This window comes from Columba livia, chromosome 15 (assembly GCF_036013475.1).
Source record: "Columba livia isolate bColLiv1 breed racing homer chromosome 15, bColLiv1.pat.W.v2, whole genome shotgun sequence".
Taxonomy (NCBI): Eukaryota; Metazoa; Chordata; class Aves; order Columbiformes; family Columbidae; genus Columba; species Columba livia.
Genome location: NC_088616.1, coordinates 15,438,528 through 15,464,741, shown reverse-complemented (window position 1 = coordinate 15,464,741; position 26,214 = coordinate 15,438,528). Strand labels below are relative to the sequence as shown.

Here is a 26,214-nt window from a genome sequence, read left to right as displayed (position 1 = left end):
GAACAAGAGCTGGTTTTCTGCTCTGTCCACAAAGCTTTTTTGGTTCCTAGCACTTTGAGGGTACATGAACACACCTCCTGAGTGAAACACTCCCAAACCCAGCCCCAGCATGTCCTCTTCTCCTTTCCAGCCCTTTGCATCCCTCCTGTCCCACTGTTTAGCCTTCCATGCTTCTGGCTGGTTTAGATGTGAATCAATCTGTCCTCCAAGCATCGCTGTAAGCCCAAACAACTCCAGGGCAAACCTGCTTTGCTACCAGTGGGATCTCCAAGCAGTATCATCTCTCTGTGAGTCACTTGCTGGGAAAGGAACGTGGGAACAGCTGTGCTGTCGCCTCAAGACTCACTCCTCCCATACCCGCGCTGCTTCACAGTCACAGAAACGCTTCTTCTCAACAAGTATCTCATTCTGACTTGTGCTAACCACCGGTTGACTTCATCCATCATTGATCATCTCCTCTCTGTGAACTGGAGCGCTGCTGCAGGTACATTTTGGTTTGTTTTACACTGAGTGGCAATGGCGGTTTCCTCACGCTGGTGTTGGTGCCGAACGGCGGTTCAGCTGTGAGCGGGTGCGATGCCATGGCAGAGATCTGGCGGGAGGAACGGCGAGCATCGCAGGAGGTACTGGAGAGGGAAGCAGCGAGAGAAACCCGCCAACCAGCAAATGTAAAGTGGAACTACAAACCGAGAGGTGTGAGATCATTTAACAGCATCATGCCCCTGATGAATGAGTTCTGGGTGGAGAGATGGAGGATCTATCTTGCTGCACTGAAGGAGAAAACAGCTGGGAGACGGCAACCAGGCCGAGGGGCCTGGGAAGAGCTCACACTGTTTCCTTGTCACCACGATCTGTTTTCTGGGAATGAGGCAAACGTGGGAGAAAAGGCCGAGGTCACCTTGGTAAATGAAGAGCAGAGCGGGGAAAAAAACTTGCCAGCAGGCATCAGAAGATGAGTTTAGAAAACAAAAATCCAGCCGTTTGTTTCTTTTCTCTACTGTCTTTTGGTACCTTCCCCACCAAACACCAACTCAACACTGCGCATCAGCAGCACTTGGGAATGCGAAATCAAACACCGCTTGGCACATCTATGGGGCAGGATCCAAAGGCTCCTCTTGGCAGCTTTCGCCCCAGTAATTACCCCCAGTGCTTTCCCTCCTGTTAGCAGCAACAACCCTAACGCTCAGCACACACGCTGCTTCCTCCTGGTCTACTCGAGTAGTTTAATTAGATATTAATTTAGTGCTGATAGAAGGAACTAATGGCAAGCAGCAAGAGTGAAACTAGCTATTCCCAGAAGAAGCGTGGTGAGGCAGAGAGCCGGGCCCAGCTGCCCCATGAGGGGTGACATGTCCCAGTGTCCCGTGAACAGGGCAGGCTCAGGTCCCCTCCTCTTCAGATAACTCAGGTTAGCACGATGGATCCGAGGCCACCAGCAGCAGGACACGAGGCTGTGGCGGTTTCTGTTTTGTTCACCTATCTGCTGTTTAACAGGAAGTAGATAAAGGGCAAAAACCCTTCCCGGAGAGAAGAACTACTGCTCAGTGTCAATGACCTTCTGTCACTTCTGGCCAGGACCCAGACCTGGCTTGGGGACCTTGGGGTGAAAAAGTTTTGTCTCTATTGACTTGCCTTCTGGCACTGCTAGCACTGGCAGAAGACAATTGTTCCCATCAGTTTGGATTAGGATCCGTTGGTACAGGGGTTGAAATTCGACAAAACAGGCTTCTCCATCATCACCTCCCAGCACTCGTGTCTTGATGCTCTGATAATTTCACAAAGACAACCTGGGAAAAAACCCGAAGCCCAGCCCCAGTGAGACTCAAGACTGTCAGATAGACACGACTGTGCAACCACGGCTGGTAACCGGCTGCCATGTCACCAAGTCACCGCTCACAGCAGAGGCTGCGGGGACACAGACTGTCCCAGGTGCAGAACGAACACGAAGTCCACGCCGGTGGCACAGCCAAGTCTCCGCAAACAGAGCCTGGAGAGTCGCAGTAAATGCAGGAGGCTGTTAAAAGAGTCAGCGCATCTCCCACAGAGGCCTTTAGGCAACAGCAGCACCGGGAGAAGAAAGAAATCAGCTCCTAAGAGTTGGTTCGGACCAGCTGTGAGAGTACTCTGGACATAAATTTTGTTATATTAATGAGTCACAGCGGTCACATAACCCGCCGTTCCATCATTTCGTCCTTTCTAACAGCCCCTCTCGGAGTTCTAATCTCAGTGAAATGCTGGAGGAGCCTCTCAAATGGCCGTGTTTTACTGCTGTCAGTCTATCGCCGGTTCCTCACGCCAAACAGCCACAGGGGAATAATCTCTTACTTCAGAGATCAAAGTCCTGTGTTAATGACTGGGAGCTGCCACTCACCCTGAGCACAGACCGTGGGGAAACCTGCTGCCTTTCCCCAGCCAAGAGCCGCATTTCTTACAGCAGCAGCGTTAATCCAGCCAACGGCTCTCCGGTACAGTCAGTATTGATTATTTATTTAGCGCCCAAAACACAATAGGTATCTGTGGAGACATGACAGAGACCCTCCCTTGAAAAGCCTTCAGGCTGATAATAGGAAAAAAACCCAAAGAAACCCTAAAAAGAGATGAATGATGCTAAATGGACTAGCAGGATGGGTTTGCAGAGATAAAGCAGCCGGTTGTTCCACAATGCTCATCACATGCAGTGAGATGGTGCCTTTACTTGGATGTAAAATGGGAGGCAGAAGGGAAAAGAAGGGGAAGTGGCTCCGAAGAGAAGAAATCAGTGGAGAGATGGGAAGGACCAGGCACCTGAAGCCTCTTCCAAGTTCTCCTTGAGGCACTTGGCCATGCTAACAACACCCAGCTCTCTTCTGGTTCCCCACGCAAAGCCAGAACCTGCCCATCCTGCCTTCCCGCTGCCTGCCGCACTTCTCATTGATATTAACACTTGGCAGTTCTCATCCAGGAGATAGCTGCGCTATCTCAGGTCTTTCCCATATCCTAAAGACAAAAGAAGGAGGAAAAACAGGTAGAGAACTATTGAACCGGCACAGCCTTCCCAGGGGACAAACTACACTTCTGGCCTCCACAGAAACAAGGACTTAGTTTGAAGCTTTCAAACATTTTTAAAACTTACATTCTGAAAAGTGCTTCGGAAGAAACTCAAGAGCATCTTTATTTCACATGAGGCAGCAGTTTTCTATCTATAGCTCGACAGACAATATACAAAGATTTAAGATGAGGAAGGCAAGACAAGCAAGCCTGTTCTCGCTGTAGGTTTACATCCACCAAGCAGCATTCACATCTCCACCAGGAAACATCTAGATATCTATGACCTGAAAACAACTTCCATGGGTTATATGACAAGATTTCCAGGCTCGGGGAAAAGGCACAAAGAGAAGGGAGGTGGTGCCCTTGGGCCGCCCGCACAGGGTCTGCACCCCAGCAGCGCTCAGCAGGGTTTCGCTGTTACTGAGCAAATCAACATTTATGACTGTCTCTTAGGCAACTCTATCATCGCTACCAGTCAGCTGAACACTTCCAACACTTACACGGATAGTTCAGGTAAATGCAATCTCTGTATGTCCTAAAAAGAAAAGGACCTGAATTTAGAAAGCCAGATTGGGCATTACCAGCAGCCAGAAGCACTCGTCTGGAAGCTGCAAGATTAAATAACTCAAAAAATTGGGCTTCTATAGCAGAGACGGACAATATTTCTATTTTGGGTTTATTGTTAGATGACAGGCCATACGCAATCTGCCCCGTTTTAGCCTGTGGTCTAGGGGTGTCTGTTAAAAACTACTTTAGAAAATACTTCGCACACTGAAGGCTTTAGCGACCGCCGGCTGAGAGGCCACCCAGCCTTGAAGGCTTATGAGCAAGGGGAAATGTCATTAGGATGTGGACTGGCACATTAGCAAAGGCTGGGAAAAAGAGGCAGGTAAACCTCAAGGTTTTTGACTTTTCTAACAATGACATGGGTTTTTTTTGCCAAGGAAATCTCTTTGCAATGTTAACATTGTCTCCCCATTTATCACTTCCCAGCAAGATTCCCATGAGAGCTGCGTCTTCCAAAGGGAAACAGGCTGCATTTGACAGCAGGGGAACCTGCTCCAGGCAGCTCTGCTGCAGCCAGAGGCCGCTCTGGGTCTGTGCCAGCAGACCGACCCTCTGCAAAGCGCAAATCCAGTGCAAAAAGGCTGCTCTACATGAACGGGAGTGTGAGCTCATCCAGAGAAGGTGTTATTTCTGCTGGGATGAGGCAATGTGCATGGAAAGCCATCTGGGCAAGAGCAACATGCCTGGACGGTCCCTCCTGTCTGCCACTGGTCTCGTCTCCCTGCTGGACTGGTTTCAGACAACTGCCTCGCATTGGCTGCCACTCCACAGCACCACAAACCCCCATCGTTTATAGTTCCTTTATGCATTCCCTGCCCAACGATGCTTATCCATTCATTCAGGTGGCCAAATGTCCACTGATCACGCTGTCCCCCACCCTGCCTCTCCACGGCCACGCAGAGCAGCACGTCCTGACTCAGGGGACAAGCCCAAGATCAGCGATGTAAAGAGACCTGTGACCATGCTGTCACTTCTACCTCTATGCCTCTCAGCTCATAGATGGAAAGAGGCAGGGAAGGAAGAATAACGTAACTGAAAAGAAAGGCATTGCTTGCAGAAATTGCATTGCTTCTGCTCCAAACATCAAAGACGACAGCCCGCAGCACTCCCCTGGGGACCTGTTCCAAATCCATACACACAGACCTGGACGTTTCCTGGATAAAACCTTCCCTGCCTGCGTTCATTTCAACTCTAACCGGACCCCTGCTTATGAGAGAGGCTGAGCTAACAGAGGGTGAGGTCGGAGGCTGCGGGGCTCGATGGATTTGGGAAGAGCGGGGGGATTGCTGGTCCTGCTGGTGTGTGCTCTGTCGCCCTCCCTGCTCTGCTCCCACAGGACAGCTGGAGCCTGCACTGGAAGGGTCCTCTCCAGCACGAGTGAAGGGAGGATGTGTCTCTGCACGTACATCTCAACCCTGTGCAAGACAGAGTAACAAACACTAGCGGTAGCACTTAATGCACGATACCATAATGCCAGACAAACCCGAGTATTTGGTTTCTTGCTCCAAGAGAGTAGTGTGACCTTTCCTGTGTTCCTGGAGATATTTAGCACTGCACAGTTTGGATAAAGAGGGTTTGTGGAAAGGGAAAAACAAGAACAAAACCAGAATCCCAGTGGTCTACGCTGACAAAAGCACACACATGAGGCAGAGGAGCAGCAGATGAATTTCATGCCTTGATGCAAAGACGGCATCTAAATAACATACAGCACCACATTGCCCTCCTGGCTCCATTGTGTTGCTCACCGAAAGAAATCCATATGGTTAACTTGGCAAGGAGAACGTGTCCCTGTGATTTTCACTGAGCTAATGGGAGCCAATAACGTTACCTGTATCTTGGAGGACAGTGTTCCCACCCATCCCAATATTTGTCTAATAAAAGGTCAGCCCATTATATGGCATCTATTTGCAAAATTAAGAGCCTCTCTCCAGCAGCTAAATGCTTGCTTTAGATTTGGAATTACTGTAATTAAAGTTACATTGTGCTCGGATTGGTGCCAATCACTGCGGAGCTGCAGGCACGACCTGCCGTTCCCAGCGCCATGCGCCTGGGCGTCCCACTCCATTAGCTCCAGGGAATTAGCTGTCATTAACGAAGAGATGCACACTCCTTCGTGTTGTCAAACCGCAATCAAGCGGGTCACAGGTGAAGAATAAATACTTTCAGAACAAGCCCAATTACACCATTTACATTTCATTACAGAACCTGTTTAATCCACTGATGGGCTCCCAAGTTCTTCTGCCTAATAAACAGCATTTCAGAGGAATTAATAGGCCCTGCAAAACATGCTAATTACACTCTTTTGCATTGCATTTGCAATATTGATTTTAAAGTTGCCACTTCCCCCTCCACCCTCCTTCCCCAGCCCCAAAGCCTCAACTTTCAGCAAAGTACACTCAAACCAACTTAATTACTGGTGGGTTTAGAAGCTAATGCATCTCTCTTGTCAAAGCTCAGCTCCAGCGAAGGCCAACACACAGGGAGGGATTTTCACATCCATAACTTGTGCAAGTTCCTCCAGACGACCACTGGAAACAGCTGCTGAATAGCAATTACAGGAAGAGAGCAGGCATCAGCGGAGACTTCGCCATAGCAACAAGCCTGGCTGGACCCGCTCCCCAAAGACGCCTCCTCCTCCCAAAGACCACAGCAGCGGAACGGGTACGATGACAACACAACCGCCGCAATCTCATTTTGATTTGAAACCAAAGCTATTTGATGCTCTCCTGGGCACTGAACTGTTTAAAAAACAAAAGGAAAGTTTATTTTCAAATCGCGGGACCGCTTGGAAGAGAGGAACAAGTCAGACGTGCTCATGAAACGCCATCGGGCTGTTTATTCATCCTGGCTATTTTGCCCAGCTCCTGCCACCAGATTTCTCTGTTATTTTCCTCTACGTGCTCACTCTGCCCTCTCCTCCACTTCTCTGAAAACCATTTTCTTTATCCAGTGGGTTTCCTTTCCACCCTCTGATTTTCCGCATTGGCTTGGTGGCTGTCACTTACCATTGTGGTTTTATCCAAAGCTTATTGACAGCTAAAAACACTCGGAGGAGGAGATGGAGAGAGGGTAAGCAGTGCTTGTGGTGTTCTCCCTCGGCACCTGCGGATTGTTTAAACAGAGCTAGCAAAAAAGGACAACAACATGCCATGTTTAATTCCTTTGCTAACAACAAAGCAGGAAAGAAAAGCCAAAGGAAGCCACGCTGGGGCTGTCAGAAGATGGTGAGATACAGAGCAGCCTCGAGCTGAAGTGACAAGTAGGAAAGGAGACACGGTCATGTCTGGGGGGACCCTGCAAACAAAGAGGAGACAGCAGAAAGGAGCTTGCAGAAAACAGAGGTTGTCCCAGACACTTGTTCTGTGAAATGGGACCTAGAATGAAGAAATGCAATAGAAAGGGGTGAGATCTGCTCCTGTCCCTCAGAAATTTCCCCAGCAGACAGCCTAGGTTTCTGAGGGAATGGATATGGAAGCAGTTAATTGAAAAAATGGACATAAGGATCATAAGTTTAACGAAGACGATGCATACTGCTCAGCTGTATTGTCTCTTTGCTAGGAATTTGGGCAGATGAAAGAGAGCACGTCCCCAGCTGCACCAAAGAGTAGCACAAGTACAACCCATGGCCAAGGATTTCACCTCCTCTGTATCTACTTTATGTGAATGCTCATCCAGAAGCAAGTTACTGCACCAGTCAAACCCGTTTGTGTTAGCTCCATCATCCATGCAACCCTCTTTCTGAAGTCAAGCCCAGGTGCTCCTCAGTGCCCCAGGTAATCCCCTGCCCTCGGTGGCCTTCCAGCGCCTGGGCCTCAGAAACGGCCTCTGCACAACACCAGAAGCCTCCCTCCCCGCATGTCCACACCTCCCTCGGCACCTTTAACAAGAACATCTGGCACGCAGCAGCCAGCTGTGCCAGCAACCCCCGCAATAAGCATCCAAGACATGTAGGGAGGTTGGCTGGCAACTTGTACCATTTTATAACGTAATTATCATGTGCATGGGATTTCTTTCGCCCCTCGGAGATTCTGGAGGGATTTACAAACTTAAAATGCTACAAATAATACTGTGGCATCTCTTTCCTTTCATAAGCACCAAACTGGATTAGTTAGTTATTGTCTGGAAAACACTTTGAAGTATCACTTATGCTATTAATCATGCAGCCCTTCTGTAACACCACCTACCAATGCTAGCACAGGCTGGAAAGGAGATATAAATACCAACCACATTTTGTTAAACTTGTGGGGGTGGGGAGCTTTCAATAGGTACAATGCAATTACATTAATATTTGTCAAGAATTACCCTTACTCTTCTAAAAATGCCACAAGAAATCAAAAGCTACAAGCAGTTCTGTGTCTCTTTCTCAGGGCAGACCCTGAGGCAATGCAACATCTCCTGACAGCATATTATGCCCATGGCTGCCTCAAACAAGGGTGCTTTTCAATGCAGAATCTTCTGACAAACCTTTACGTCAGGTTTTCCAACACAGGGCTACCCAAGCCCAGCCCTGTATAGTTTGCAGAAAAGATCAGTGTAGAAGAAGAGTTTGCAACAGAAGCGCTAAGAGCATCTCTAATTTAAAGGGATAGAAAAGCAAATTGAGAAGAAGGTAGAGCCAACTATTTGAACCTCAGCCCTTCTTAATCATCCATAGAAAGCAACAGCTCCGTGTTGCCATCTCATTGCACAGGTAAGATTAAAGACAGGCAGGAGATTTTTACCCCGTAGTTACAATGATTAATGTTTCTAAACAGACATACAGTTTGAAAGCACTATTACAGCAAAAAGAAAAGTTGTTGCTTCAAATTCTCAACCCACTATTTTCCCTGGGCATTGAGCCAACGACTGAAGAATGAGGAAAGCTGCTATTTAAAGAGTTATCTTGAATTGCAAGGTTTGGTAATGAACACGACTACAGCCTCCTCTGCTAAAATGAGGGGCAAATGAAAAAGGCAGGGATGAGTGCTCTGCTGAGCACTCTGTCCTCAGTCAAACGGGGAGGAGGAAGACTGGTGATGTGCTTCTGAAAACGGTCTCTCCATCCAATTTTGCATCCCCTCTCCGCACACCCCCATAGGGAGGGAAACACCAGCTCCAGGCACTCTTAGAGCTTCCCCAAGGGCCGTGGAACAAGAGCAAACTTCACTCCTTCATTGCCAGCAAAGAACTGGGAGCTGCTCTGCACCAGTTACCTTTCCTGTCTGCTGCTGTCAAGGAAGATGCAGGAAGAGTGTTCCACCGCATTCAAAGAGCCAGACACAGCAGCTTTCACTTTTGACACAAGCTACGAGGCTATATAAAGCTACCAGGCTCATAACTGTGACATAACACATATTCTACTGGGGATCATGCTGGGAAAAGAAAAGGCGTGGGCTTCCATGAAGCAAATGCTCCTTCCTCATCAGTTGCTGCAAGAGTTCTGAGAACAACTCCTGCCAGAGCTGGGGTGCTACATGGGTGCCTGCTCCTTGCTAGGAGACAGGAGAAACAAGTTGGAAGAAGTTCCTGCCAACCCAGCTCGCGGTCATGGTGGGTTGCTCTCAGTTGCTATCATACCTCATCATGCCCCAATGTAATTGAAATAGTTCACTGTGAGAAAGAAAAGGAGAAGAGAGGCCATAGGTTTTGTTTCCCTGCTTAGTCTCAGGGACACCGATGTTGTGATTTGTTGCTGTAAACCCTCTCAAAAATAAGTCCAGTGTGACCTCCTGCACCCAGGGCTTCCTGCTATTATAAACTCTGCACAACAGCATGCTGTGTCCTGCCCATGAGGCAGACAGACAACAGACTGTGGTCTAATTAGACAAGACGTGCTTCCCACATCCTCCATAAAGCTGCCTCAGCCTACAACTAAGGACAAATAAATAACTGTCAGGGCTAATAAGCCCAGAATCATAGAGGAGGGGAAAAAAACCAAGAAATTGGATCTACTCAGATCTCGTTTATGTGATCACAGAGAACGAGTGGTAACAACTGTGAAGACAAACCAAGCCAGCGACGGTTGAGGCAGCTCTTCAGCAGGCCCGGGCACGCTCCACCCCAACAGACTGTGCCAACCCCTGGGCGTTCTTCTGCATTTCCAAACTAATCAGAGGCACAAACTGCCACAGGTGATTAATTGGAGTGTCTGAGCAGCACGAGGAGACCTTCTCCATTTTGATGTGCCAGAGCACAGTAAGAGGACACAAGGAGATGCTCCCAGTTTGGGGAGCTGCAGAGAACAGCCAAGCGATGCTGGAGGGGGTAAGGCTGGCACACATCGCCAGGGCTGCCTGTGTCAGAGGGGTGTTCATGATGTTCTGGAGTAAAAGGTGTTACAGGGATGACATCCAGAAGCATTGTGTGCATTACCCACATGAACTGCAGCCAGTTAGTACAAAAATCCTGAACCTAGAGCCCTCCAGTTTTGCATCCCCTCTCCACATACCCCATAGGGAGGGAAACACCAGCTCCAGGCACTCTTAGAGCTTCCCCAAGAGCCATTTCTGTCACTCGTTCCCTACACTGTTCAATTTTACCAAGCAAGTTTCTCAACCTGTCACTGTGGTTGAGTAAAATGTAAAAAACTAGATCACGAAGGGAAGATTAGGCGCAAGTGACAGGTTCCAGCAGAAAGCTGGAGTTAACCAAATGGCTTCAGTTTAGTTCCTCCATTCCTTCCTCAACCACCAAACAACCACTCAGGCATCTGTTCAGCATTTTCATTAACCCGTTTCAGTTTTCTGCTCACAGACCCGGCCCCAGACATGCGCAGGGTTTTGGAGCAGCTCAGTCCCACCAGGGGCCTGTCCCTGCCGAGTGACAAGGGAGCAGCCATGGAGGGTGAAGCAGCACCAGCTCTCACCTATCAGCAGTACCAGGTGTCAAATCTCTCTCCTTGGGTGCAACCACACGCTTGACAGAAACACTGGTATTTCCAGCGCTCTCTTTTACTCAGTGAGGGGAAATCAGGGTTTGGACTTGAGACCAGAAGGCTGCTCAGAGCTTTTCCCACAAGAACAGCGACAGCAGGAGCCACCATATGGGACGAGACATGAAGCAACTTTGCCTTGGCCTTGCTGATTGAACAGGACTAATCAGGCTGAACTTGGGGCCCATCTGCTGACCGCTCCGATCCCAGGCTACGTAACCAAGAAACTTTACCCATGAGCTGGCAGGACCACGAGCACATACGGTGGGGAGGGAGCACCATCTACACACTCACCCGCTGCTTGTTTCCTCCAACGCTGCTCTGAAGGAATCTGCTTCAGCTCTGTCCTGGAGAGATCAGTCTCTGGGAACACCGAGGCAACACCATGTGTTCTGCTACCTCACATTACTTATCAGCTTGGAAAATGCACCATTTGAATCAGAAATGCACTTATTTATTCTAAAAGAAACATCTCCACATTGAAGAGACTTCAAAAATCTCAGTCCTCACAAGGTGCTGCTCAGCTCTTGCGACTACGGGGCATCTGCAGCGTTTGAAAGAAGCAGCAACCTCACTGCAGGGGCAAAGAGCCCTGGCTGAGCAGAGGGAAGGAGAGACCTCACCCCAGCAGCACAGCTGACTTCAGTCTGCATCAGCTGCTTCTGCTTTTGAGAAAGGCGACCAAGAGCAGCTGGTCCCAGAGCCATCCAGGTGGTGTGTCACTGCACGAGAGGTAGTTCTGGAGAGATACAGGGATGTGATTGCAAGAAACACCATCTCTGTTAACATGCACTTCACTGTGCCCAAAAGGCAGGCTCAGCACCACACCAGGGGCTCTAAACCCTTCAGCTTTTGTCCCCTCCAACTTGTGGGTGCATCACAGCACCAGCCAGGAGCCTGGAAGCCAAGAAGGTAGAGATCCACCATGGAGAGCGTGTGAGATGCAGCAAGACAGATTAGAGCAACAGCTCTGACCCAGACTTTGGGTAACTGCAGCTTGGTCCCTATGACATCTCTGCATCCTCGCCCTGTGCTGAGATGGCTGGTTAGGGTGCTTGTCTATGCCAGATACGTTGATTGCTTTCTGCAAACAGCTTGTCCGCAGAGAACTGGACTAAGCCCAGACTCATTTCATGTGGATCACTGATCAAGAGGGCAGCATGTAACAACTTCTCGACTCTATCTGCAGAGGCTGGATCTAAACCACTGGTCTATAGCACCATTGAAACTCCCTGGTTTCACCCCATCTCCTCAGCTGAAGGGCATCTCCTTCCCACCGACGGCCCCCTAGTGACTGTGTCACCAGCAGAGATATTTTTCTGCAATGCCTAAAAGAAAATTCCCCTTTCATAGGCTCAATTATACAGGAAAATCTCAGTACGTGCCCATGTGAGTCAGCTATTGCCCTGAATCCCAGCCCTCTTGTCTGCAAGAGCTGGTTGGGAAAGGCAAAACCAGAAAGACAAAAAGGGTTGTGTCCTAAATAAAAACATTTCTAAAACCATTTAGCTTTGTAAGGCAGTAACAGCAGAACAATATGCAGCTTCAAGGCTACACAGCGAGGTCAGAAAACCCTCCAGAGAGGAAGAACTAGGCCACAAAACTCTGATATTAGCCACTAGAATCTGCCTGCATTATGCAAAATTTGTGGGTGAGGCTGACCTGTCTCGTTACTCTCCTTCACGCAGGTGTTTACCTGCTCATGGGCTGCGGGAAGCAGCTCTGAATGCTCCAAGAGAACGATGAGATGCGACCAGGACACGGAGCGCTGCAGGCGATGCCTCCACCGTCCCAGAGGCTGCCGGCCCGGAGAGGATCCCTGTGCTAATTTCTGCAGAATCTGGATATCTGGAGGACAGAGACCCACGTTCTGCTCTCTCGTGGATCCACTGATGCCTGTGGTATGAGTGGTTGCTTCTTGGGTTATTTATCTCTGCCTGTAAAACATGTGCTACAACTCCAGCGCAGTGAGAGATGGCTTCGGCAGACAACTTTATGGAGGAAAACTCTTTGAGAATTTTCATCGCTACCCTCCTCAAGGGAAACGATTTCAATATTATGAGCAACAGCATTGCTGAAGATAACATGCAAAAACCTGGAAAATGCATCATTTTACCAACAGAAGCAAGGTCATCCAAACCCAGAGATAACTACATTCAATATTAATATCTCCCTTTCTCCAAGCAGGGTTTCAACCTCTTGGTAACGACCCATTCCCTAGAGAAATGTCTTCCAGTAACTTTGAGGTGAACTAATTAAGTTTGCACAGCTAATAAGTGCCATCTGCCTGCCACAACGCTGCTGGAGACTCCACGGAACAGGAGAGGACGGGCTGTCTCGTCTCTCACCACCCTCTCCTGCATCCTCCTGGGTTCCACAAGCCCCGGCCTGACCAGGCATCCAGCAAAGCGAACAACGCACCAGGGCACAAGTGAGAACGCATGGGTACCTTCCCTTCTGCCACATGCAACTATCTCATTCGAGCCCCAGTTTATCCTCATTTCCAAGAACTCCTTTTGTTTTCTGCCATTCCAGCCCTAAGCTTTTGTGTACTGTGTTTTAATGAGGTCCATTCCACTGACATCAAGAGCACATCAACCACATGGCTCATTTTATTTCTACTTGGAGGATCCAAGATCTGCTTCTCAACGAGTTTGAGAAGATCTATTAAGAGTCCAGCCCCGACTGGTAAACAACGGGCTGGCCCCAGCAATCCAGTCAGCGAAGGCATTTAAGGACAGCATGTACAATATTGGAAAATGAAATAGCTTGGAAAAGATTCCTCCTTGCTTATTTGCCAGATAATGACAGAAGAGCCGATGCCAAGCACAGCCAATCTGTCCTGGGGTGTTCAGAGACAGTCCTTATGCTGAGGCATCCCTTTTTTCCTTCTCATCTGCCCAAACACATCCCACCCATCGGTCCTCACGCTCACCTGGGCCCGGGGAACATCTCCAGAGGCTCCTTCTCCAGCAGTGCAGAGGCAGCAAAATCCCCCATGCTGCACAATCAGGTAAGTTGGTGTCTTGTTTTTGTCTCTCATTATAAAACGGCTTGAATTTTGCACTTCTCCCTCACTGGAGGCAAGGGTATGTTGTTGTCTTCCCCTTGTAAATCTTTGCTATTGAAAACCATTTGCAGCGTGAAACTTCTCTAAGGAAGGGGAAGAGGCTGATGCTCTGCTGCATTTGACAGCATTTCTTGTGTCACCCAGGGTTTTCCCTACTATTTTTGTAGGGCTTTTTAAGAAAGATCAGATACTATTCTGCACACAGAAATATAAAGATAAAAAACAAGAAAGGCAAGCGGGGGGATTTGACTGGATGATCTTTCGAGGTCCCTTCCAGCCCCTATCATTCTGCGACTCTGTGAAGCTAAACTTGGACAGTTAAGCCTAAGTTTGGGAGATCTAGGCTCAGCTCCTTGCTGTGCCAGACTCCCTGCATGACTCTCCTGCCCATCTTAACAAGGGATTAACAACCCTGCCCAACAAGGGTACAGCCACGCACTAACAGAGCCCAGTAAAACCTTCAGCTGCTCCAGCTGCCTTCCAGAGCATCATCTATTCTCACCCTGCCCCATCCCCTCCCTCCCCGTGAACTTCCATATAATAACTGAAAAATGTGACAAGCCTAACTTTAATCATGTTCTAACCTGGGTTGGTATCATTAATCTCGCAGCCACTGATGGGTAATTTAATTAGGGTGCATTTGTAATGAATTACAATCATCATTTAGCGCTATTGTTCCTAACACGAGCAGAGGGGAGTCAGAAAACTGGCATAGTTGATCTTCTTAATTACACTTGAGCTCTACGCAAGCCGTGCCCAGGCTTTCACTGCTGGTTTGATAGATAAAGGAACACGAGCACCAGGGACCCCCATGATGAGCCCAGCAAACATCTCCGAGTGTGCTCCCCGCCAGCAATCAGCGGCTACCGGGTCTGCAAAGCAGGACCTTTGGTGGAGGAGGCGTACATCTCTAAGAAAACAGCTCAGAGCTGAAGCAGAGAGAGAAATACAAAGTCAGGATAGAAACTGTGCTGCTTAGTTCTCTATCTCACCACCTGTGACAGATAGAAGGTACAGCCAGACTCCCAACATGAGTAAACGGGTATTTTGTAAGTCCAGAAGTATCCCGGCTAAAAGGCTGGATTTATTAACACATGCTCACTTGATGATGGTTGTAGAGTCACGACAAAGCTATAGGCGCATGAAAACGTGCAGTCACAAATGACATTCTAATAGAAGAAGAATGATTTGCCCCAGAGCTTTACATCCGTCTCTACAAGACAGTATCAGAAATTTCCAGCCAAAACTGTTTGTTTCTGGTCAGCTTTGCTGCTCTGCTCAGGACGAGCAGCAGCGAGCGCAGGTATTTATTTCAGACACGACTCCAGTCTGCAAAACTGGGGCAATCTGTTGATGTGGCCGAGAGCCGCCCCATCTCCTTGGTACCTCTGTGCAGGACACTGACTCCACGGACGCTGCTCTGTGGTGTCCCATGTCTGGTGGCCAGGCCAACCTGCTTTTGAACCAAACCTCTCCCAGGAGCTGCTCAGCTTTTGTTGGTCTCGGGGAGGTATTTTATATGAAGCGTAACAGCTCTTATGCACAGAACAGAAGGAAAGCAAGCCCCACATCTCTCCTCCAGGACCCCTCCCTGATGGTTTTGGACATCAGTTTCCTCTCTGAAGAACATTTGGGTTTCCAGACCTCAGTGTAAGAGGAAGGAATGTCTATGTGGCCGGGCATGGGCAGGCTGCTGGTTCTGGCACAGTCCTATGGAGACAGAAGCCAGGTCAGATCTTCAAGAACAGAAGAGAAAAATCAAACCCTGGGTTCCATGGTCCGGGTCCATGAACTAAAGGCAACGTGACCTTGTCCCTCCCTTCCCTCATCTCTGAGGCTTCACGGCAACTCCATCTGAACTGAGTAAAAGCATCCCAAGGAGCTGTTTTCCAATTCATTTTTGCCAGTTATGAAGAATTCCTTCCTGTGCATGTGGAATTTGCTTTCAAAGCAAAAGATCCCTGGACAAAGCAGAACGCTGTTTTTTTGGCAGATCTCTTTTTAAAAGAAACACTCGAAAAGGAGCTTATCAATTGGGACTGGCAAGCCCTGTACCAGCAAAATGAGCACGGAAAATGATTAAATACATGTGCAAATCCTCTGTGGCAGTGTAATATTTTAAGGGAAATAATTCGGGGATAACCGCGCCTCTGTGATTTGGTAGCGCTCTTTCCAAGAATTAAGAAAACCATTGGATAAAGGACCAGGCAGAAGTGAACAGAAAATTGGGAACAGTCTGGAAAATACAATAATGCACCTTTTTTAATTGGGGGCTTATACTCATCCGAAATACTGTGCGCTTTATTTAAGACGGGCCCAGGAGAGGACTGAAAAGCACTAGAGAGAGAAAAGAAAGAGGCTTTGATAAAACCCCCAGAAATTCTCAGAAAACAGTAGGAAGAGACAAAAACAAGAGGCTCATAAAAGAGGTCTATAAAATACTGACATTAAAGGAAGAAGGAGCATTGCTATTTGTTCTGAAAGAGGAGAACAGGAGAGGACTCCAAACATAAAATTTAAGGACTTTAATTTTCATGCAACATATGTGTTAATTAACCTGTGCAACCACCGCTGTAGGGGAGCAGTGGCAAAGAACGTAATGAAAATTAGAACAGACAGCAACGTCCCATTTTCTAAACGGCATTTCTGCCATTTGCATTTTGCTTTGGAGAAAGGTATGTGGGCAAAATAAACCTCCTTTTAATCACATTATTAACAATGCCGTAACTGATCAGCATTTCGTTACGTTTCCCCGAGTCGCGGATCGCTGTTCTGCAGCGGCGCTCAGCTGGCAGCTCGGCAGGCAAAACGCTCATGAGTTTCTCTTTTGGGCGAGTTCTTGCCTGCTCTGCTCTGCTCTAAGCGCAGCTCAGGACCAGCACGGTTCTCCCATCCCCACCGCCGTGGGGCGGGGAAACGCATAAATGCATTTATCAGTCAACTTCCTAAAGCCCTCCCCATCACATTGCATCTCAAGGCACCAAGAGATGCTGCAACTTAACACGAAGTTTCAAGCAGACTTGTTCCCTGCTCCCAGCTCTACCAGTTGCTCGCCAAGTGCAGAGTCAGCATTTTTGGTACGTACCATCAGCATTTCTTTGTCATTTTTCTCCACCTGCTTTCACGGAGCGAGTGAAAAGGATAAAATACTTTTCTCTTTTTTTCCCCTAGCAAAATGATTGTAAAGCCACTTCAAATGAGCGGAGGGATGCAGGTGCAGCTCTCAGCTGCCGCACTTGAAGATGACGGGGTGACAAGTTGGCAGTGTCATCTTTCGGCTGCAGAACCTCCACTGCAGCAACCCCCCGACTTTCCTCCACCCTCAGCTTTGTGAAATCCTGACTGGTGAGAGCTGGCACCACCGAATCCTCTCTGCTGGAACTGATGTATTCCAGGGATGCACTGGTAAAAGCACAGAGTGCTCATGAGATGTGCTACCCCAAGTGTAATTTTCCCTTTGTAAATACATTTTGGCCACCACCCAGGCTGGGTGGGCTGACTGGGGAGCAGCTGATATTTTAAATCTCAGCCATAGCATGAAAATAGTCTTTAATGAAGTGTGTGTCTGAGGGGAAAAAGAATTGGCTGCAAAATAACAAGTGATAACCATTGGAAAAATAAGTGAAGCATATGCAGGAGGAAACTCCATTAGAGCAGCAGCCATGCAATTAAAGATGGATGTGGTAAACTCGTGTGTGCGCAGTTCAGAGCGCTGCTGTGACCCACAGCCCCATTAGCTCTGGAGCAAGGGTAAGCTGATGAGCTCTGGAGAAGGGTGATGGCAGAACTCATCAGCTAAGCTTGTTAGCTGCCACGCGGAGCTGGTGTACACCTTGGAAGCTTTGCAAAGTGATTAGCTTGGGGTGGGAGGAGGCAGCAGAGCCTGCTACAGGAGATGAATAACCCAAAGCAGTCGCTGTGTGGGCACAAGCTCCGCGTACAGATCTGGCAGAGGGCTCTGCCTCGGTTGGGGTTGGGGAAAAGACGCCCAATCCATGTCACGGCACGTCTGCAGCCTGCCAAGCCCGTGTCTCGGTCACAGCCGAGGTCTGTAGCCTTCTTGCACTATAGAATTAAGCCCCCATGGTCTGCAAGTCGCTCCTAAATCCCCGCCTGCCATCGCTGAGCGAGCTGTGATCCACACTGTGAAAGGCTGGAGAGGTGGATGCTGTCCCGGAGTTCGAGCCCAATGGAAAATGACAGTTTTCTTCCATCTCCCTTCAGTCTGCGCAGTGATACCCTGCGGTCCTTCAGGAACAACAACAACTTACTCATCTGGGAAACAACTTCCAGAGAGGAACGGCTCTGAACGTCTCCCCGGCTCTGTGGTGGGACCCAGCTTCAGCCGTCTACTTGGGAATACGACCAACACTTGGTGTATTTTTTTATACAGAAAGGAAACCCTTCTGATCCATCTGAAAACAGTTCATACAGCTCATTGAAAGCTGCTTCGGCCCTCTGAAAACTGCACGAACCTACTTCCACTCCAATTGTCTGCCCACAAACTGAAGCAACAAAAAGAGCTTTGGTCTTTCTGCCAATTCACTATGGCCAAACTATTGTACATATCTGCTTCTCTTTGCTGTTGTTTATGTTTGTTTTAGTATAAAAACAAGACTGGGACAAGAATACTAAATACTAGAAACCCAAGGAAAATAAAGATTAAAAAAGCTTTAATCACAAACCCACAGATTATTTAGGCTACATGTGGCTATAAGAGTGTAGCAAATATCTATGAGGCTGTAGGAAGTTAATTCTCTAGGGCACAACTGAAGAGGGAAAACATGTGCTTTAACTTATCACTTTTTAATTTCGAAGTGCCTACCTGCAAACTTCATTGTGAATGCATGGAGATGTCTTATGCATTCGTTAAGACTGTTTAGTTAATCTGCTTTTACATAAAACTAAAACACATACATAAACTTCTCCAAAGTGCCCCAGCGTTGCCAGCTTTGCAAGACTTGATCTGATTAAAACCTTTTCTTACATTTCCATATCCCAAAGTCAAGGTTCTAGACGACAATCTTTGTTTTTGTTTCACAGAAACTTCACAGTTGCAAAGAAAACATGATGCAAGTATAACCGACAGCTCAAAACCAGATGGCAAATACAATTATCTCAAAGCATATTGTTATTTTTACATCGCATTTACAATTTTCAACACTCGCATTTGGCAATACTGCTGTCCCTCATTTTATGTAGGTTAGAAGTGAGAAGCAGCTGTCTGCTCACTCCAAGTCAAGGATTTACCCCCAGGTAGGATCTATTCATGTGCATTTAACCAACTATTTATAGTCATTCGAAAACAGAAGTTTTTTTTAAGAAAAGTGCTGGCACAGCCTTCACTACAGCAGCATTGATAACATCATCTCCCTGTTCCCACTGGACTTTCTAATTTGATAACTCCTTTGGTAAAGATGAGCTGGAATTTTGGGACCTGCAATATTAAAATTTGTTCGAGCGACGCCTCTACTTCCCCAGTTGCTTTTTTGCTGCTTGTAGTAATAAATCTCCCAGTCATGCAGCTAGGCACCAAGATGCTTATTACTTCTATTAGACAGGCGAGGAGGGCTTTGGGAAACATTAACAGTCCATCAGAAGAGACGTGGACCAGCCTCCAGGTACTCGAGGCAGAACGTCTCTGTGCGGTGTGGATGGTGACGGGCACAGGACGAATGCAGAGCCCGATGCGACACTGTCACCCACAGACATCATCTCCCTCCATCCCACGGATTTATTCTCCCTCCTGTCCTTTCTAAGAAACATGACAGTCACACAGGGAGATTTCTAAAACGAGATACAGGCCCCAAGTCCCTTAGCGAAGCAGCAGTAGGAGCAAGAAAAACAACTGGTTTCTAGAAGCGGATATTCATCAGCGAACGCCACCTCTTTGCCCTGCTCGCTGCTCCGACCACAGCGACCAGGACTGTTCTCCTTCCCCAGCCTGACTGCACAAAGATCCATTAGATTAAAGAAATAGCTCTAAATGAGAAATGCAGCAAAAAGAAATGAGTTTAGACAGCTCCTCCTCTCTGATCTTGACTGTAATAATTACGTCCATGTCGTGTGAATTCATGGCTGTGCATCCTCAGCAAAAGCTCATTTTACCCACTCGCTTCAAAATGCTGTTGTGGTTGTTCCTCTCTCTCCTCCCCCACTTTTCCAGGTGTCCTCAAGTTCACTCATTTCTCTTTACCATCAAGGTTTTCCATGGCTTGCGCCTTCCTTATGGCAGGTCCTGCTCAGCAGCCGCAGACACACCTTGCTCTGCTAAGGAGGGTTTGCAGCTTTGGAGCCCAGAAGATGCTTTCACCCTTGAGCCCGTCCATGCTTTTCCTCCTGCCACCCTTCCAGAGTGGAAGCAATCCACGCAGACATTAACGCATCCTTCTTTCCAATCCTTCCAGACGCCCTCCTGCAGCAAACGCTGCAGAACTCTGGCAGTGGATCAAGCCAGGCAGGTGACGCGCCGGCTCTGTCCCTCTGGCTGCTGCCAGGTTCCTGCTGTGCCCTTCAACCTTCCTCTGCTGCCAGTTAACCAACCAAACGAACCAACATCCACAAGTGTAAACCCCTGACACTGTGCCAACCACCGCCTCGTCCGTTTGCTCACGTGCTGCTCCTTCCTTCAAAACTCCTTTAGGTTTTGCTTCTAGACTGCGAGGTTTCCAGATAAAGCACCTATCTCCACTTATTTTTCATAACAGAGCTGCTCTACTGTGGTTAATAATAGCAGCTAACCTTTGACTGCCAGAGCATTAGCAATGTCACCCATAAAGCTGTGTCATATTTAGTGAGTTGTCAGAGCAGTAGCATCATTAACAAGCACAAGCACGTAACTACTCTATGTAAAACACGGTGAGAGATACAATCAATAGGTTGGTTGGTGAATTATTCCCAAACTGATGGGAGTAAAGTGCTCAGCGGTGAGAACTGCTGAAAGCGGGACGCAAGGCAGGTTAGCGCTGCCATACCGTGACGGTCCTACCACCTTATTTGCAGTAGCGAGTTCTGGTGAAAGCAAAATGTGTTTTTTGAAACGCAAATGACCCCCACGGTCTGTGGACTTTCACTGGCATCTACTGTCCACTTCGTTATCTCGCCACTCACACCAGGGCTTCTCCTCTATTATCCCTAATTCTTCCTTCAGCTTTCTACTGAGACTGGTGCTTTTTTGAGTACCCTCACTCACTCTCTCTCCTAATGATTTCTGCCTGGATTTGCAAGGTCTTTTATTCTTCCTCTTCTCATTTCACATCAGAGGAACGTCAAGACTTCTGCTGCCTAGTGTTAGCTTTGTGTCTGCACACGATGTTCTCGCTGTGCTCGCAGGGACCCACACGCTTTATAATTAGGGCCAGGATTCAAGCAGCACCAAGTATACTTGCAAAGATTTTCTTCAAAAACCAAAAGAAAACTTGCCTGGCTCCTTCCCAGAGCGGAACCTCCCTGCTGCCGCAGCTCTGCAGGCTACGGATGATGGGTAAAGGAGAAAGCAACTGTCTTCCCCTCCCCAGCACAGCAAACCTGTCTCTCTATGCACAGCAACCACCAGCCAAGGCTGCAGAGGCTCCTGAGCTCCCTCCTGGTGCTGCATCACCCAATCTCTTTGTAGACAACCAGGGACTGCAACAGCCTCAGAGACCCACAGGACTTCTCGGAAAGACAGATTCCCTCCTGCACGCTCCGGATTGACCCAGAGAACCCCAAGTTCGTGTCCCAGAAATGTTCCCTCTGGCCCGTTCGGCAGCTCCCAGAGCGGGAAGATGGGACCTGTTGATTTCTGCAGTTCCGCGTAAGTGTGAATTGATGAGCTGCTTCAGGAAGCTAATATTAATTCCTAGAAGAACGTGTCAGGGCTGCCTGGCTGATTACCCCTCATTCCTGTCTGCTTACAAACAATGATTACAGTCTAATCTCAGCACTCTTGGAGGAGCTGTGGAGAGTACCCTTCATCTACTGTAATTACGTTCCAGCTCCCTCGGAGCTGAGGCTCTTATTCACTCCCAGCATTATCTGCAGACTAATCTAGTCGCCTGGAATGGAGGTAAAAATTACTCCAAAGAGCTGTAGTAAGCTCTTGCTCTGGCTCCAAAGCCAAGTTAAAGAAACCAAATTGTTTCGTGACGGTCAGACAAAGGCAGGGGATGAAGGAGAGATGGATCCCGCATACGGCAAAAGCGAGTGTTTGCTGGCACTACTGACAGTCCCCATTACTTCCACACAGCTCAATGAATCCTGTTTTCTGCAGAGATGCTCAGCCTGCTCTGTTTCTTTTGGTCTCCAGCGTGTTCCCACCCATTCCAAGAGGACAGATACGCAGCAGACGTCTCTGGAAGCTCTTTTAAAAGAAAGCGTTTCCCAATGGGACCTGGTTATATGGTCTCCCCGACTTGCTCCTCTACACTTCACATGGTACTGCAAGGCAGTAAGTGTCAAAACATCACCGGCCTGTGGAATGTCACGGGAAGGCTTGGCTGTTTCTACAATTTCTGTCGTAAATATCAAAGCCAAATACAACAATCCTGCCAAGGCTTCCAGGCAACTTTGTTTTGCCTAAAAACCACTTCTGTGCAACCGTGTACGTCAACGCCCTCTAAATCCATGTTCTCATTACGCTATTTTCTCCAAGACCTTCAAATTATAATGTTGTTGTAACTCTATTTCCCTTCAACGTAACTACATTCTAGAAGGACATCAACATTTGCCGCCTCTCCTCTTAAAAAGACACAGTTTTATACCTACCCGTGTGCAGACACGACCGCGATCCTCTGCTCAGCCACTGGAAAGACGCCTCCCTCCAAGGATCCTGTGCTGCCCTCCCCTACTGGTGACACTGGCGTTGGGACAGGATGACGGTGACATGTACCAGCAACCCCGCACGGGCTCTCCAGCCACCGCAGCCTGCGCTATGGTTGTCACCACAGGCCAAAACTCTGACCAGTGTTTCTTATTCAATACTACTACAGGTTCCTGCTAAATTAAGCATGGAAAAAATCTGTTTGCATGTGTTACAATCACATTTTGTCTTTGCTGGGGGACATGCATCTGTAAAAAGCAACGCAGCCCTGTGAATAAAGGCAGGACGCGTACTCCGACCACACCTGAAGCATGCAGGGTTGAACGGGAGTAATCTGGGAAGTGAGACATCACTCCCCAAAGCCTCATCTCCCAGATGGCAACTTGATACCCAGGCTGCCAAAGGTTCTGTGTTTTAATTAAGTGTTAAATCTAGTTGTTATTTTTTTTTAAATCTAGTAAGATGTTTCTCCTTCCCACAGTGCCGTCACTCTTTGCTGTGCTGTAATTCAGTAAGGAGAACAGTTAATTAAGTTTGAACAACAATGTCTAATGACTTCTATTTAAAGCTGTTCATAATAAAATATTACAAGCCCTTAGAAATTACCTGACTTTGCAACTTAATATGATACCTTAAGAAAATAAAACAGTATAGTCGTGCACACTCCCACTTCGTAGGCGTATCTTCTACCCCAAGCAGAACAGCGGAGCAAAGGCATCCGCTACTGCCCTACAAACGCTCATTTTAAACTTAAGTCATGATGAGAACACCATAAAAATTACAAAATGTCCCTGGATGCAGGGATCAAAATGAGTACTGGCTGCATCGCTATTAAGCGCAGTTGCATTTAAAATACTCTTCAGTGGCAGGAGTAATACAGCTGCTTCTAACCTGTGTGGAGCTGTGGCCTTGAGGAAAAACAGAAAAGCAAAAAGATCCTGAAAGGATGGGAAATACACAGACAACAAAATGAGACTGTCTAGAACACCAGACAGGAGTCCAACTGAAGACGCAGCAACCCGGCTCTCAACAGGAGAAGGTAATCGCGCCACAAGTGGCTTGAGAAAGGAACCGAGGATAAGAGAAGGGTCAGCATAATGCTGACGTTCATCTCAGCATCCAGCACCACGCACAGAGGTGATGCTGAGACATGCGATGGTACACAGCCACTTCCAGCCCCAGCACCAGAGAACCCCCAAGAGTAAAACACACAGAGATCGAGACACCTCACCGGTAGATAATAAACACTGGAATTAACACAGAAATTAACAAGAAGGCTGTTCAAATATTAGCCTAATTTAGCACAAAAGAGGAGATCTAGTGCAGCATTAACCTCAGACAGACCCTTTAAAAACACATCCAAGAAGATGTGTGCTCACTACACCCACGCACCAAAGTATCTCTAATGAGTTTCCTCCTACCTGGGATCTGGAGGGAACCCCTCGAGGTAACTCACTTCCCAGTCTCGCCTCCCGCTTCACACCTGGACTTGGAGTTGTTACGATTGCAAAAGGGAAAATAAGCCTTATTTTTCTTATTCTTGCTGGCAGAAAGAAAGTGACAGGGACAACTGCCCATCATTGCTCTTCATGAACTGCACACAGCCACAGCGCAAGGATCACACCTGATTTATCTTCTACGCAGCCCTAATAAAAAGGCCTCTGCTCTGACTCTAGCCACGCTAAATCTTGCCAATGTAATAAATAGAAACATGAAAATGAAGCCTAGTTTCATCCTTCTTTCTGAAGGCAGCAAAGGGACGTGCTGAAGAGAGCTCAGCCTTCCCCCCAGAGAGGAGATGGGTTCCACTGGTCCCCCGTGACGGGGACACGTATTTACCTCCTTGCTGTCAAAGCCACCCCAGGTGCCATTTCACCACACTGCTCTCCCTGTACCTTCGCAACTTTATCTACTTTGTAAAATCATCTGAAAGCTCCCAGATCACATCTCTTATCCTCAGAGGATCATGAATCACCAAGGCAGGATAATATTTGAGGACCTGAAAGTACTGAAGTTGTTAAAAAGTAAATCAGCCTTAAAATTGGATGTGTATACCAGCAGGCAAGACAGGAGCAATATTGTAGCCTGACTCCAGGTTTTCAGGAGCAATCCAGAGAATACGAGGCTCATAAAACTTATTTCTGTACCAAATAAAACTAAACAAGAAACAATAAATCCTCAGGTGAAAATAATACTAATAAAGAAAACCATTCCTCTTTCTAGACCCGATGAGAAGGACTTGGGGGTGTTGGTTGATAAGAAGCTCAACGTGACCTGGCAATGTGTGCTTGCAGCCCAGAAAGCCAACTGTATCCTGGGCTGCATCCAAATAAACACGACCAGAGGATTCTGCCCTCTACTCCGCTCTGGTGAGACCCCACCTGCAGTGCTGCGTCCAGCTCGGGGGTAATGTCCTTAAGCTGAAAGAGAGGAGATTTAGATTAGATACAAGGACAAAATTCTTCCCCATGAGGGCGGTGAGGCCTGGAACAGGCCACCCAGAGCAGCTGTGGATGCCCCATCCCTGCAGGTGTCCGAGGCCACACTGGATGGGGCTTTGAGCAACCTGGTCTAGTGGAAAATGTCCCTGCCCATGGGTTGGAATGAGATGATCTCTAAGGTCCCTTCCAACACAAACCATTCTATGATTCCTATTTAATAGAATTCCTTAAGTTTTTTAAAGAAAAAAAAAAAAAGAATCCCTGAGGATTAGGTTTAATTACTTGGATTTTCAAAGTCACTGTGACAAAGTACCATCAAGAAGGCTACCAGAAAACTGTCTGAGCAACGGAGCAAGGGATAGAATGCCATTACAAATCTAGAAATTAACTGAGTAAAATTTAAAAAGGAGGTATAAGACATGATCAATATTCAACATAGCAAAAGATTGCACTGGCATTCCCCTAGGGCTGGTTTTGTCTAATACATTCTTCAGCTATTTGCATAGGAGAGTGAGCTGTGATGTGGGGAGACTGCAGATGACATTATTGGTCTGGGGGGCATTGAGCTGACCTTGGCTAGTTTGCCTGTTAGGAGCACTACAGCACTTTGTCTTCACTGCAGGTTGTCTCGGGAGAGGTTCGCTTGCTTTAGTTACAGGAAATATAAAAACACAGCTGCTTAGCAGTTAAGGAGAAACCTCAGAGAAAGCACAAAATAATGAAGATATTTACCCTTTTCTTGCAAGATGCGAGGGAAATGATACCCAGAGGAACCGAATTGCAATTTGAAATAGATATAAAAAACCCCTTCTTTGAAGCCCTGAATTGACCTCTGGAGCTCACTGTCACGGGCGCTCTCAGATCAAGAGTTCAGGAAAGTCCAAAACTGGATTAGATACGTTCATAGCAAGCTGGTGGTGAAACACATTTACCAAAGCTTATGAAAAACATCTTTTATAAAGGTACCATGGTAGTTTCTCAGGAAGAGTTATACCACAATGTGTTCTGGAAACTGAAAATAAACCATCTTTCTATGTTTGAACAAGACTAAAAAACCTCCCCCTAACTTGCAAGCAATAAAAATTAACACTTCAACAGCAAATTGCACACCAGAACTAGAACACCCTGACAAAACAGCAGTCACTACTGCTCCCATTTCACAGATGTGGAATGGGGCAGAGTGAAAGGTGATGGAGCTGGACCACAGGCTGGGGATTCCTTGATTTTTCAGCTGCGCACTTGCCAAGAGGCTCCTGTATGTGGAGGGAGGGAGTCCAGCGGTGGCTACAAACGTGATTAGGGGCCTAGAGCACCTTGCTTATGAAAACAGACTGAGAGCTGGGGCTGTTCAGCTGGAGAAAAGAAGCTGAGAGGCGATCTCATCAATATTTATAAGTGT

General features: G+C 47.6%; 1 protein-coding gene across 8 annotated transcripts in view; it reads right to left on the bottom strand.

Moving 5' to 3' along the window:
• MAD1L1 (mitotic arrest deficient 1 like 1) overlaps nucleotides 1–26,214 on the bottom strand; it is a 349,235-nt gene that overhangs the window by 44,719 nt on the left and 278,302 nt on the right. Inside the window, exon 18 of one of the 8 annotated variants that reach the window (XM_065031475.1) lies at nucleotides 14,180–15,284. The exons of 6 other annotated variants lie outside the window; for them this stretch is intronic. In XM_065031475.1, the coding sequence (XP_064887547.1) occupies nucleotides 15,111–15,284 (174 nt within the window). In that variant the 3' untranslated portion in view covers nucleotides 14,180–15,110. Of the gene's footprint in view, nucleotides 1–14,179; nucleotides 15,285–26,214 lie in introns of those variants that run through there. One more of the 8 variants, XM_065031473.1, reaches the window with a different exon arrangement.